This window comes from Babylonia areolata, chromosome 9 (genome assembly GCF_041734735.1).
Source record: "Babylonia areolata isolate BAREFJ2019XMU chromosome 9, ASM4173473v1, whole genome shotgun sequence".
Taxonomy (NCBI): Eukaryota; Metazoa; Mollusca; class Gastropoda; order Neogastropoda; family Buccinidae; genus Babylonia; species Babylonia areolata.
Genome location: NC_134884.1, coordinates 8,763,272 through 8,776,177, shown reverse-complemented (window position 1 = coordinate 8,776,177; position 12,906 = coordinate 8,763,272). Strand labels below are relative to the sequence as shown.

The 12,906-nt window shown below is 44.1% G+C and overlaps 1 protein-coding gene across 1 annotated transcript; it reads right to left on the bottom strand.

Annotated features, from left to right (window-relative positions):
* Window positions 1–11,379: 11,379 nt before the first annotated feature.
* LOC143285944 (uncharacterized) lies at window positions 11,380–12,600 on the bottom strand. The gene has a single exon (XM_076593394.1). The coding sequence runs from the start codon at window positions 12,598–12,600 to the stop codon at window positions 11,380–11,382; it is 1,221 nt and encodes a 406-aa protein (XP_076449509.1).
* Window positions 12,601–12,906: the final 306 nt, after the last annotated feature.

Genomic DNA, 12,906 nt, shown 5'->3' with positions numbered 1-12,906 from the left:
TTCACCATCCCTATACTCACATGCGCGCATCCCCTTCCTTTTTCCCCTCTTATAGAAAACCATTTCTGCAAAGATTAACTCACTCAGTACGGCCAGTCCTCTCTTCTCCTCTACACAGATCCCTCGGATGTCCAGTGGGTGTCTGAATGACCCAACCTTTAGCTTCCGTCGTCAGAATTGTGGTATTCTTTGTCAACATTCACCTCTTCAGTATAAGAGCCTTCCGCTTGCAATATTTTGATGATGGTAATTATTGGGGTGAAACGCTGTTAACGTCGTCTCTTTCGCCGTTCGTATGGAGAGAGTTAAAGAAAGAAGAAGACGAATTCCTGCGCACGCACGCGCGCGCGCGTACACACACACGTGTGTGTGTGTGTGTGTGTGTGTGTGTGTGTGTGTGTGTGTGTGTGTGTGTGTGTGTGTGTGTGTGTGCGTGTGTGTGTGTGTGTGTGTGTGTGTGTGTGTGCGTGTGTGTGTGTGTGTGTGTGTGTGTGTGTGTGTGTGTGTGTGTGTGTGTGTGTGTGTGTGTGTGTGTGTGTGTGTGTGTGTGTGGTATATACATATGGGGGAATCGGAGGTCTTGTCCAATATCAGTGTCTTTTCTTTCGCCTGCACATCGCAGAAGGGATTAGGAAATAAATGTGAACTTGAATCCTGCATTAGATCTTTCCACATACAGACAAGATACTGCTTATCTCCTGGAGTCTCCAGCAAGCCGTACAATCAGAACAGAACGAAGGAAGAAAGCTAAGAAGAAAGAAAGAAAGAAAATAAACAAAGAAGAAAAACTGATAGATGACAGAAACAATAGATAATTCAAGGAAGAAAAACAGTAAAACAGTGACAGCGAGACAGACATAAAGACAGACAGACGGATAGATAGATAGATAGATAGACAGACAGACAGACAGACAGACAGACAGATAGACAGACAGACAGACAGACAGAAAAAGAGGAATAAAAAGTTCGATAAAGAGAGAGACAGGGGGCTGAGAGAAAGAGACAGACAGACAGGCACATAGAGAGACAGAGAGGACACCATCACTTTATAAAACATTGAAAACAACCAAAGCAAAACAAACAAACATAAAACAAAAGAACGGAAAAATGATCAGCACGCCATGACATCGTCTAGTTCTGTCATTTCAAACTTTGCAACACCTCTGGGGGATATACTACTTACTTCCTCAGAAAACAAAAAAAAACAAAAAACAAAAAATACCGCACCCTTTGATGAAAAGGGCAAGAGTTTTTGTTTGTTTGTTTTTTTCTCTGATTGCTTCTTCTTTATCATATTGCTTGACTTTTTCTTCTTTTTTTTTCTAAAAAAAAGAACACAAAAGAATGAGCCGCAAAAGCCTTCAAAAATGGGGGATGAAACAATCGCCTTTGAAATATGTTCTTTCTTTTTTTTTCTGTCTTTTGATTTCTTAGAAACGTTGTTGTTGATTTTGTTTCTTCTTTCTTTTGTTGCTTTTGTTTGTTTCGTGTGTTTTTTGTTTGTTTGTTTTTCGTTTGTTTGTATGTTTTTGTCCCTATATGAATTGTGATGTGAGAGGAATACCACTGGATATCATTTGTATATATTTTTACCTGTTGTTGGTGTTTGTTTGTTTTGTTTTTTTTCTAACACACACACACACACACACACACACACACACACACACACACACACACACACACACACACACACACACACACACACACACACAGAGATAACTCAGAATATGTTACTGCAAGGCCACCGGCCTGTTTGCAAAGGAGGCATATACATACATTTGAGACACTCAAAACACCGGAAATAAAGGGAGAAAGGACTGAAAATTATGGAAAGAACATTTCATAACTGGAAAAGAAAATACACAGAGATTTAGTTCGTGACATTTCCTGCAATAACGTTGGGGTTTTTTGGTGTTTTTTTGAAAGGTTATGATTATAATCTTGTCATTTCTTTTTCTCCCTTCTTTAAGGCTTAATAGTTTAACATTGCCACAGATCGAGTCATAAGCCTGAGAGAGAGAGGGAGAGAGACAGAGAGAGACAGAGACAGAGACAGACAAAGAGAGGCACAGAGAGACAGCAGACATAGTGCCCAAGCATCGAGCTATTCTTGTAGCCGACCGGCTTTAACAACCACACGGGTGTCTCCACGAATGAGTCTTCTCCAGTTCCTGGAAACCAGAGACCTATCTAATCAGTTCTACCGTCTGCCGGGATAGTCTGAAGTCTGGGCGGTTACCCTCCTAGTCTCGGGGCCTGCTTATCGTCAGGCTGATGTGGGCGCTCCTGGCATAATAAGATAAATAAACGGCTAAATGTCTAGAGTAGTAAATGTTGAGACCCCCTATAATGCGAGTGACTTTTTTTTTTCCAAATTGTAACAAATGTCTCCAAGATTTAGTTACCAATTGCCGGGTAACAATGTTTAAAGTCAGCTAGAGCCAGTGAATGAATATAAACATTTTTTTTTTCTTCCTGATACAAACACAAAACGTTCGGTATGGTAGTGACCACCCCCCCAACCCCTAACCCCCGCCCCCCACTCCTCCTCCCCCACCTCCCCCGCCCTCCCCTACCCCCCCCCCCCCCCCTCCACACACACACACACCCAAGAGGGAATCTTTCTCCTGAGGAAAATCAATGGCTTCTAGCACACTTCACCCAGCTCTCTGCCATATAACAAATAACAAACCGACGTCTATAATTCAGGCGTTTGTAATCCTGCACCAACGCCAGTCTTCTCCTCCAAGTCCAGAACTCGTCATTGCCACACTCAGCCGTACTAACCAGCGAAGCACATAGCCGACGCCGTCGTGGCCAAAGATGATTCTTCACCCCCGGACATACCCGACGCCGCCCTGACAGACAAAAAACTATCCGCTACTTCTACTTCCAATCTGAAGACTGTAGAGACATGACTCGACACGACATCCATCAAAGCTCATCAAGGGATCTCCTAGGAGGGAAAGAAGACAGTTGATAAAACGTTGATTGCATGGTCAGGTTTCTGCAGTCTTGGGAAACAGGACTTGAAGCAATCTTGAACTGACTGTCATGGTCTCATTTCCGCCGATGGCTGGGTTGATGGGTCTTGAAGAGGTAGCGATCCTGTTGCTATGGACGTGCAGTCTATCTTTTTCCCGTTTTTTTTTTGTTTTGTTTTGTTTTGTTTTGTTTTTTGTTTTTTTTTGTTGTTGTTTTGTTTTTTCCCTTGTTCCTGTCTTGTGTTTTGTTTTCGAAACGTTTAGAAATGTCTATATTACAATTTCAATGTTTGGTATGCTGTGTTAACAGAGTCATTATTTGATTCTTTTATGCCACAACAAAACATTAGAGAAAAGAAGAGAACGAGATAGAGAGTGGGGAAAATGGTGGCTATGGGGGGGGGGGGAAGAACACACACACACACACACACACACACACAATGTATGCGAGCGCGCAGACGACGAAAGATACGTTGTAAATATAAACAGGTGATGTGCTGAAAGCTTTGAACAGGTGGTTTTGAAAAGCTGCCTCAGTAATTGCCTGCCTCTCTCCCTCCCTCCCTCCCTCCCCTCTCTCTCTCTCTCTCTCTCTCTCTCTCTCTCTCTCTCTCTCTCTCTCTCTCTCTCTTCAGTGATGCTAAATTCTATTTTATCTGATCTGATTCAACCTTTGATAGTGCATCTGATTCTTATTTTGTCTTGATTTCGGTGGGGGTTTTTTTGTTTGTTTGTTTGTTTGTTTGTTTGTTTGTTTGTTTTTTGTGTTTGTTTTTGTTTGTTTGTTTGTTTGTTTTTTGTTTGGGTTTTGCTTTTGTTTTTCGCTTCTTCGCTTTATTGTCAGTCACGTCAACTGCTGGAGTGAACTTTTAGCGTTATCAGGATCTCTTTATCCAGCATTGAGACAGCTTCCTGAACATCAAACCCACCGTTCCCCCTGCCCAGTGTGCAAAGCGTCACTGAGTCTGGTTATGAAGTTCACAATTTCTCATTCTCTAACTAGATTTTCAAATAGTTACTGGACTTCCATTTGACACAGAGAGTTAATGAACACAGACATTTTGCGGATTTCAACAAAGCATGATCCTTGCCTTGCCTTCTCTCTCTCTCTCTCTCTCTCTTTCTCTCTCCTTCCCTCTCTCCCTCCCTCTATCTCTCTCTCTCTCTGTCTCTCTCTCTTCCTTCCTCTTTCTTGGGTAATCACGTACGTCGCTAAGTTTCAAATGACGGATACCAAATGGTAGGATTTGAGCTCTGTCTGTCTGTCTGTCTCTCTTCTTCTTCTTCTTCTTCTTTTTCTTCTCTCTCTCTGTGTATGTATGTATGTATGTATGTATGTATGTATATATGTATGCACATATATATACATATATCCCTCTCTCTCTCTCTTTCTTTCTCTCTGTCTCTGTTTGTGTAGCACTGTATGGGGAGACTTTCTTCACGGCAGGAGAATCAATGGCTTCTCCCTCACGTTTACCCAGCAACCCTTCTGACAGAAACAAACCGACGTCTATAATTCACGCGTTTGTAATCCCCCCGCCCCCCGCTACTGCCAGTCTCCGACACTGTAGTACACACCATTGCACACCCAGCCTCCTCCTGCCCAGCCAAGCACACACCCGCCGATGCCGTCATGGCCAACGGTTCTTCAATCCCCACCACGGCCCCCCTCCCCCTCCCCCGCCCTCCCCCTGTCTGATGAATGCGGGGCAGTTACTTAATGTGACATCTGTCAAAGCTTGTCATAGAAATGTCCTGTGGAGAAAGGGAGACGGTTTAGAGAAATCTTGATTGCTAGGAGGGGGCTTGGGGGGTGGGGGCTGGGGGAGAGACCTCCCTGTCTCGTTGACTGAATCAGGAATTGTGTCGTGTCTGATTTTGCCAAGGTCTTGGAGATTGGGTTGTGAGAAACAACCGTGGACTGTCTTATTCTGTTTGTTGTTTTGGCTGGGATCATGGATATGGGATAGTTTGTGTTGTGGTTATGGTTTTTACATGTTACTTGCAGCTTTCGCCAGACTTTTTCTTGTGTTCCTGTCTTCTTTTTCTTCTTCTGCCTCTTCTTCTTGTTCTTCTTCTTCTTCCGGGAACTTTCTGCCCACCTGTTCCCACTCCCCCCCCCCCCCCCCCCCCCACCCGCCTCACCCCCCCCCCCCCCCCCCAACACACACACTGGTTTATTAATAATAAAAGGTAACGTGTGGCTGACTGTCTCTGTATCTCTGTCTCTGTCTGTCTCTGCATCTCCCTCTCTGTCTCTGTCTGTCTGTCTGTTTGTCTCTCTCCCTGTCCCTGTCTCTCTCTGTCTCTGTATCTCTCTCTCTCTCTGTCAGTCTCTATTTGTCTCTGTCAGTCTGTCTGTCTGTCTGTCTGTCTGTCTCTCTCTCTCTCTCTCTCTCTCTCTTTCTCTCCCTGTCCCTGTCTCTCTCTCTCTCTCTCTCTCTCTCTCTCTCTCTCTCTCTCTCTCTCTCTCCTCTCCTCTCTCTTTCTCTCAGAGGAGCTTAAAGGCTCAGACTTTATAAATATTTTCTGTTTGTTGTTTTGGCTGGGATCATGGATATGGGATAGTTTGTGTTGTGGTTATGGTTGTTACATGCTACTTGCAGCTTTCGCCAGACTTTTTCTTGTGTTCCTGTCTTCTTCTTCTTCTACCGCCTCTTCTTGTTCTGCTTCTTCTTCCGGGAACTTTCTGCCCACCTGTTCCCACTCACCCCCCCCCCCCCCCCCACCCGCCTCACCCCCCCCCCCCCCCCCCACTGGTTTATTAATAATAAAAGGTAACGTGTGGCTGACTGTCTCTGTATCTCTGTCTCTGTCTGTCTCTGCATCTCCCTCTCTGTCTCTGTCTGTCTGTCTGTCTGTCTCTGTCTCTGTCTGTCTGTCTGTTTGTCTCTCTCCCTGTCCCTGTCTCTCTCTGTCTCTGTATCTCTCTCTCTCTCTGTCAGTCTCTATTTGTCTCTGTCAGTCTGTCTGTCTGTCTGTCTGTCTGTCTCTCTCTCTCTCTCTCTCTTTCTCTCCCTGTCCCTCTCTCTCTCTCTCTCTCTCTCTCTCTCTCTCTCTCTCTCTCTCTCTCTCTTTCTCTCAGAGGAGCTTAAAGGCTCAGACTTTATAAATATTTTCAGCTAAGAACAAAAAAGCCCAAAACAGGAGAATAATTCTGTCTGACCGTAGCATGACATGCAAGGATTACAAATCCGTATAGGATGAAAGAAGTATCTTTTAGTGGACAATTTCTGGGTCAGAAACTGAACAGGGGAATTGAGAGGGACGTGTCTTCCTACGTGTTATTGAAAATGTTTTGTTTTTCTTTTCCCCTTGTCTTGTCTAAATTTTAGGCTGGATCCCAGTGCTTTCGTCCATTACCCCTACTTTCAAAACCATTAACGTCGACACTCGAGAAGTATAGTAAACGTTACTATATATAGTCGAGGAAATAAACTCTACTTCTTTTATCCCATATCAGCATTTGTTTATTTTTTTCTGTCTTTTTTCTATGAACGCCTTTTTTTTTTTTACACAGATGCCTTTACATAGAGCTTGGACTATCTAACAGATGGTTGTGTTGCTAAGGATCAGAATCCTGATTGCAATTTCCATCGCACCCCCTACCACACACCGCTGATGACTGAGAAAGAGAGAGAGGTGGGGGGGGAGGAGGGAGAGAGAGGCTGAGGGAGGAGAGAGGTAGAGAAGGGGATGAGGGAGGAGAAGAAGGAGAAATACAGAGTGGAGAGAGAGAGAGAGAGAGAGAGGGGGGAGAAATAGTGTCTGTGTCTGAAAATAAGTGTGTGTGTTCTTCATCAAAGCGAATAATAGATTCCTATTCATCCGGGTTCCAATCCTCAATGATGCTTCAGGATTCCATTCCTGTTTTCTTTTTCTTTTCTTTTTTTTAAATTCTGTTTTCTTTTTCAGGTTTCAGCAGCTGCTGGAGTGTGAGCTCCTAGCATTGTCTAATCTTTTTCTCTGGCACCGAGACAGTCTCTTCAGGCGGCCGTCAGTTTTTATTTGATTTCTTGGAGTGCCAGGCATTGTGTCGTTTGAAAGCGGTGCCCCTGATGAGGGCTCTGTCTCCCCCTGTTCCCATCTACCGCTATTGTCTCTTTCACAAATGGCCTTCCCTCAAAATAAATAAATAAATAAATAATAAAGAGAGAGAGAGACAAAATCTTGAAGACATTCTCTATGTGCTTGTCAACGCTATTACAATCTCCTTCACTCTCTGGTTTGGGACTAAGGTTTTGTTTGATATTGTTCTCTTTATTGCTTCAAGGCGTTATAAATCTGTATAGTGGATGATGACACAAATGTCTCGAGGTGTTTATTTCTTTTCAGGAGGTGGGCTTTTGTGTGTGTGTGTGTGTGTGTGTGTGTGTGTGTGTGTGTGTGTGTGTGTGTGTGTGTGTGTGTGTGTGTGTGTGTGTGTGTGTGTGTGTGTGTGTGTGTGTGTGTGTGTGTGTGTGTGTGTGTGTGTTCTCGTGTAATGGAGCTTTGTTCTTTTTGTGTTTGTTTTGTGTTTTGGTTTGTTTTGAAAGTTGTACTCAGCCCCCCTGTGCCCCCACATGTCAGTTCATCCTTGATCGCGATAGTGCTGTTTTCTTCTCCTGTTTTTCCCCTGTGTCATATTTGCAGAAATTAATGTTTTCTTCTTTTGGCAGCGTCCATTTCTTTCGCTATAGATATGTCTGTCCGTCTTCTGACTGATTTTCTTTTATCTAGCTATGTGTCTATTCAGTAATAATCCTAATGAAAGCATGTTCACCGCTGCTTTCTTTGTTTTTTTAATCGTTCTCAAAGTGTTTTTCACATCAACAAAAAAGAACAGCTGACGTGACAACGGAAATGCACCAAAAACGGAACCTCTCACTTTCGTTTGAGAAAAAGATCTGGACTCAGAGCACCCAACAAACGTGCCACACACAGAACAAAGCAAAGAAGAGAGAGAAGAAAAAAACAAACATTGTCGATGCAGGGCATTTAAGAGATACGGAGGAAATGCATATCAATTTTTAATAGACGGGTCTAAAGATAAAAACCCTGTGAAAATGGAATTTCTAAAATATTAAATGAAAGGGCATTCCAGATGGCTAGGCCCTGATTGGAAATTGAAGGTTTAACCAAAAACCATTTTGTTTTGACAGACGAAAGACAGAAAATGCTATTATCAAAAGAATGGAGATTTCGAAAAGGGCGAAGAATGTCAAGGCGGGATTAAAGACCAGCACACCAGTAACAGATGAGAAGCAGATTGAAAAGAGTTTGCGTGAAACTTCACAACCAAGGGGAAGAGGTATGGATTCTTTCTTTATTTATTTATATTTATTCAGACTTCTTGCTATAGCGCATATTCTTGAAGCTCTATGCGCTTTACAATAGCACTAAAAACATTCACTCAAACATCCCCACACAAACATATGCATATAATTTGAAATATAGGCGAGAGAGAAAAATTAAAATAGGTCATGTCAGTTGATTAAATCAAGAAATGCAACAGGTATTAAAAAAAAAAAAAAAAAAAAAAAAATTGAAAGAACACAAGCACGTATACGCATGCATATATACGTAGACACATACATACATACATACATACATACATACAAACACACAAAACACACAGCGTGCGCACACACACAACACACACATACACGCACGCGCGCGCGCGCGCACGCACTCACACATGCACCAACGAACACAAGCCGCATACCCAAACACATTACTCACGCACTCACAAACACACATACACGCACCTACAGGCACAATACACACACGAACACAGATCAACAATCGAATAATGCAAACTACTGCGACATGACATATATATATATACACACACATACATACGTATACACACACATATATATAATAAAATAAAATACAGTTCCTGCTAAGCATTTCCCTGAAGAAACGCCCCGCATCACACACAGAGATCAAAACTAGAAAGATGAAACAAATGTTCACACACACACACACACACACACACACACACACACACACACACACACACACACACACACACGAATGACAAACAATTGAAACACACAGGCTACAACATCACATGATAAAGCAATATTCATCAAACATTTCAAGTAAAAACGTATGTACATCATTACATTTAAGAAATTAAACCTGAAAATGTAAAAATGTACGTATTGTTAAAAAACAACAACAACAAACAAACAAAAAAAAACAACAACAAAAACCAAACTCACACCTCCACCACGTCCACATACACTAGCACACACACACACACACACACACACACACACACACACACACACACACACACACACACACACACACACACACACACACACACACACACAAAACTCATCAACAACAACAAAAGCACAACAGATGGACAACTGAGTAAACAAACTACAACATTACTTCATAAAACAGTTCGTGTTAAAATCTCTCACATACATATTTATACATTAAAAAACACAACAACACACACACACGCGCGCGCACGCACACACACACACACACACACACACACACACACACACACACACACGTACCAACTCACCCACCCGCACACCCGCAACACACAGACACAAGCTCGCGCGTGTGGACGTGCAAACACCCGCCACCACCTCTCCCCCCTCGTCCCCATCCGCCCCCCACCCCACCCCACCCCCAACCCTCCTCCCCAACACACAACACAACACAACCACACACCTCTATTTCATTTCAATTTCATACAACATTGTATGACTGTCTGAACAGGTGTGTCTTCAGGGCAGTTTTAAACTGTGAGGGGGTTTCAGAGTAACGAGTTGTGAGTGGAAGCTGGTTCCAAACAGTTGTCGCAAAGTGAGAAAAAGATCGCTTGCCATAAGTCTTTGTTTTGATTCGAGGGACAGTAAAGGTTCTATTGTCCGAAGAAGAGCGGAGTTGTCTGGCAGGGGTATAGACATGAAGGAGATCAGAAAGATAAACAGGAAAGTAGGGATCAGTGAGAGAGTTGAAGCAAAGAGTGGATGTTTTATGTTGTATTCTTGCAGAGATTGGGAGCCAGTGAAGCTGTTGGAGGAGTGGCTGTACGTGTTCGTGTTTTTTGACTCCGAATATCAGTCGTGCTGCTGAATTTTGAACCTTTTGAAGTTTGTCTAGGAGGTACTGGGGAATGGCAGAGAGTAAGGAGTTACAGTAATCAAATTTAGACAGAACGAGAGAACAGACGAGAGTTTTGGTTGCATCAGAAGTGAGAAGATGGCGAATGCTACTGATTTTCCTGAGTTCATGGTAAGCAGAGCGACAGATGTTGGACACGTGTTTTTCCATGGACAGAGTGTCAGAAAAAGTTACCCCTAGATTTCTTGTAGCAGATGAGAACTGAATGTTTGTGTTACCAACAGACATAGAGGAGGGAGCGGAGTCAGGTAATGGTTTGTTCTGTGAGTGAATCAGGAGGACTTCAGTCTTGTCATCATTTTGTTTTAGTTTATTTACGGTCATCCAATGCTTGATGTCAGTAATGCATTCTTGAATGTTGTTGATGGTGTTATTGATCTGGTCAGGTGTACATGAGTCATATAATTGTGTGTCATCGGCAAAAGATTGACTTTGGACGTTGTGCTGAGCTGTGATGGTACCAAGTGGCTTTGTGTACAAAATGAAGAGCACGGGTCCCAAAACTGATCCCTGGGGGACTCCGAATTCCAGAAGAGAAGGTTGAGAAAGGTGTTTGTTAGTAACGACAGTCTGGGTTCTATTGGACAGATAAGATGAAAACCATTTCAGTGTTGTGTCAGAAACTCCAAATGAATGAGAAAGACGATTAACGAGGATGTTGTGATCGATTGTATCGAATGCCGCTGAGAGATCTAAGAGGGTGAGGACAGAAAGTTTACCAGTATCTACAGACAGCAGAAGGTCGTTCATAACTTTGAGTAGAGCTGTTTCAGTGCTGTGGGAAGGGCGGTAGGCAGACTGTGAGACAGGAAACAGGTTGTTGTGATGCAGATATTCAGAGAGCTGGAGGAGGACAATCTTTTCTGTGACCTTGGAAAGAAAAGAGAGATTGCTGACAGGACGATAGTTTTTGAGGGTGTTTACATCGAGAGTCGGCTTCTTGAGCAGTGGTGTTACAAGGGCTTTTTTGTAAACATCTGGGAAAGTGCCTGACTGAAGAGAGTTGTTGATGATAGAGGTCAAGGCTGGGAGGAGCGCATCAACACATTCAACCAAAAGGGATGTGGGGATTGGGTCAAGTGCACATGTTTTGGGGCTAGATTTTATAATGACTTGTTTAACTTCTTCCTCTGTGACAGGACGAAAACTGTTGAAAGACGAAGAAGGGTGGGGTTTGTCAGCAATGAGAGGATCGGGTACAGACTGACTAAATGTTTCGAGCTCATCTCTAATTGTCTTTATCTTGGTGGTGAAAAACTCAGCGAAAAGCATCAGAGAGGTCATTAGGAGGAATGTTAGTTGGCAGGATGAAGTCTCTACTCCTGCCAAGGAGACGGTTACTGGTTAAGAATAAGTTTTTGACAGATGTACTGGCTTTGATCTTTGAGCTCCAGTACTCTTCTTTGGCATTCTGAACAATATCAGTGACTAACTGTTTCGCTGTTAAAAAGATCTGACTGTCCACTGTCAGACCACTCTTGCGCCACTTCCTCTCAGCACGACGGCGCTCTTTCTTGGCGTCACGCAGGACGTCGCTGACAGCTGTGTACCACGGGGACGTATGGCCTGAAGGCACACGCTTCTCTGTAGCTGGAGCATGTCTGTCCAGCAGTCCGCGAAGGCCATCATCCAGCTGTTGTGCGGAGAGGTCGGGTCCAAGGTCATCCAGCATGTCCTGGACGTCAGCCTTGAAGGAGTCCCTGTCAATGGCCTTGATGTCCCGCACTGTGCGGTAGACAGGCTTCCTCTTGGGGCGGGACACTTTAAGCCTGCAGAGAACAGCGGCATGGTCAGAGGAGACCATGTGGTTGACCCGGCAAGAATGGATGAGCTGATCAGCCTCTCGGTGCAGGACCCAGTCGAGGATGTGGCCACTTCTGTAGTAGGTTGCCTCCTGCACACCCTGTGTGAAGTCGAACCTCGACACAATGTCCAGCACCTTGGAGGTAAGTGGATCGGCGGGCACGTCATAGCGCACATTGAAATCGCCGACCACCACTGACTTCCCTCGTAGGAGGTTGCAGTAGTCGAGCAGGTCTGGCAGCTCTGTCAGAAATGTAGAGTTCAGAAGTTTGTTCTGTTTGCTTGGCGGTGGTCTGTACAGACAGAAGAAGTGGATGTGTTGGGGTGCTGTCAGTGTGAACTGAATCAGCTCACAGGAAGTGAGAGTGAAGGGGAAAGCGGAGGTGACGGTGACGGGGAGATGGTCACGGTAGAGGACAGCAAGTCCCCCACCCCGTGTTGCACGAGGGAAGGACCTCAGCTTGTAGCCTGGCGGAACTAAATCAGCACATTTGCTTTCATCGCCACTAGTTTTCAGCCACGTCTCTGTTAAAAATAAAACATCCATATTCTCATCCTTGATGAAGTCCACAATCTGTGTCCGCTTAGACTTTGAGCCGACGGACTGTGTATTAAATAGGCCCACAGTCATTCTGGTGTCTTGATGCCGACCATTGATGGCGATGACGTTGCCCATTTGAGTGTGCCCGAGGTCTAGTAAGTGTGGTGGAGTTGCTTGACCATCGGTCGTGTTTGATGTTTGTGATGCCCTTAATGGCCTGTATCGTGCAAGGTCATCAGCTTGGTGGTGGGCTGTAGGGCGACAGAACACATCCACGACAGTCTCAATTCCTCTGCTCTCCATACTGATGAGCGGGATGGGCTGAGGGGGGAGACCGCTTTTCACAGGGCACAGGGGAAAAAATATTAAAATGCTCAAAATGCTGGTAAAACTCATGAGTTGTGTTAGTTTAATAATTTTTTGTATGTAAACAAAATTTAA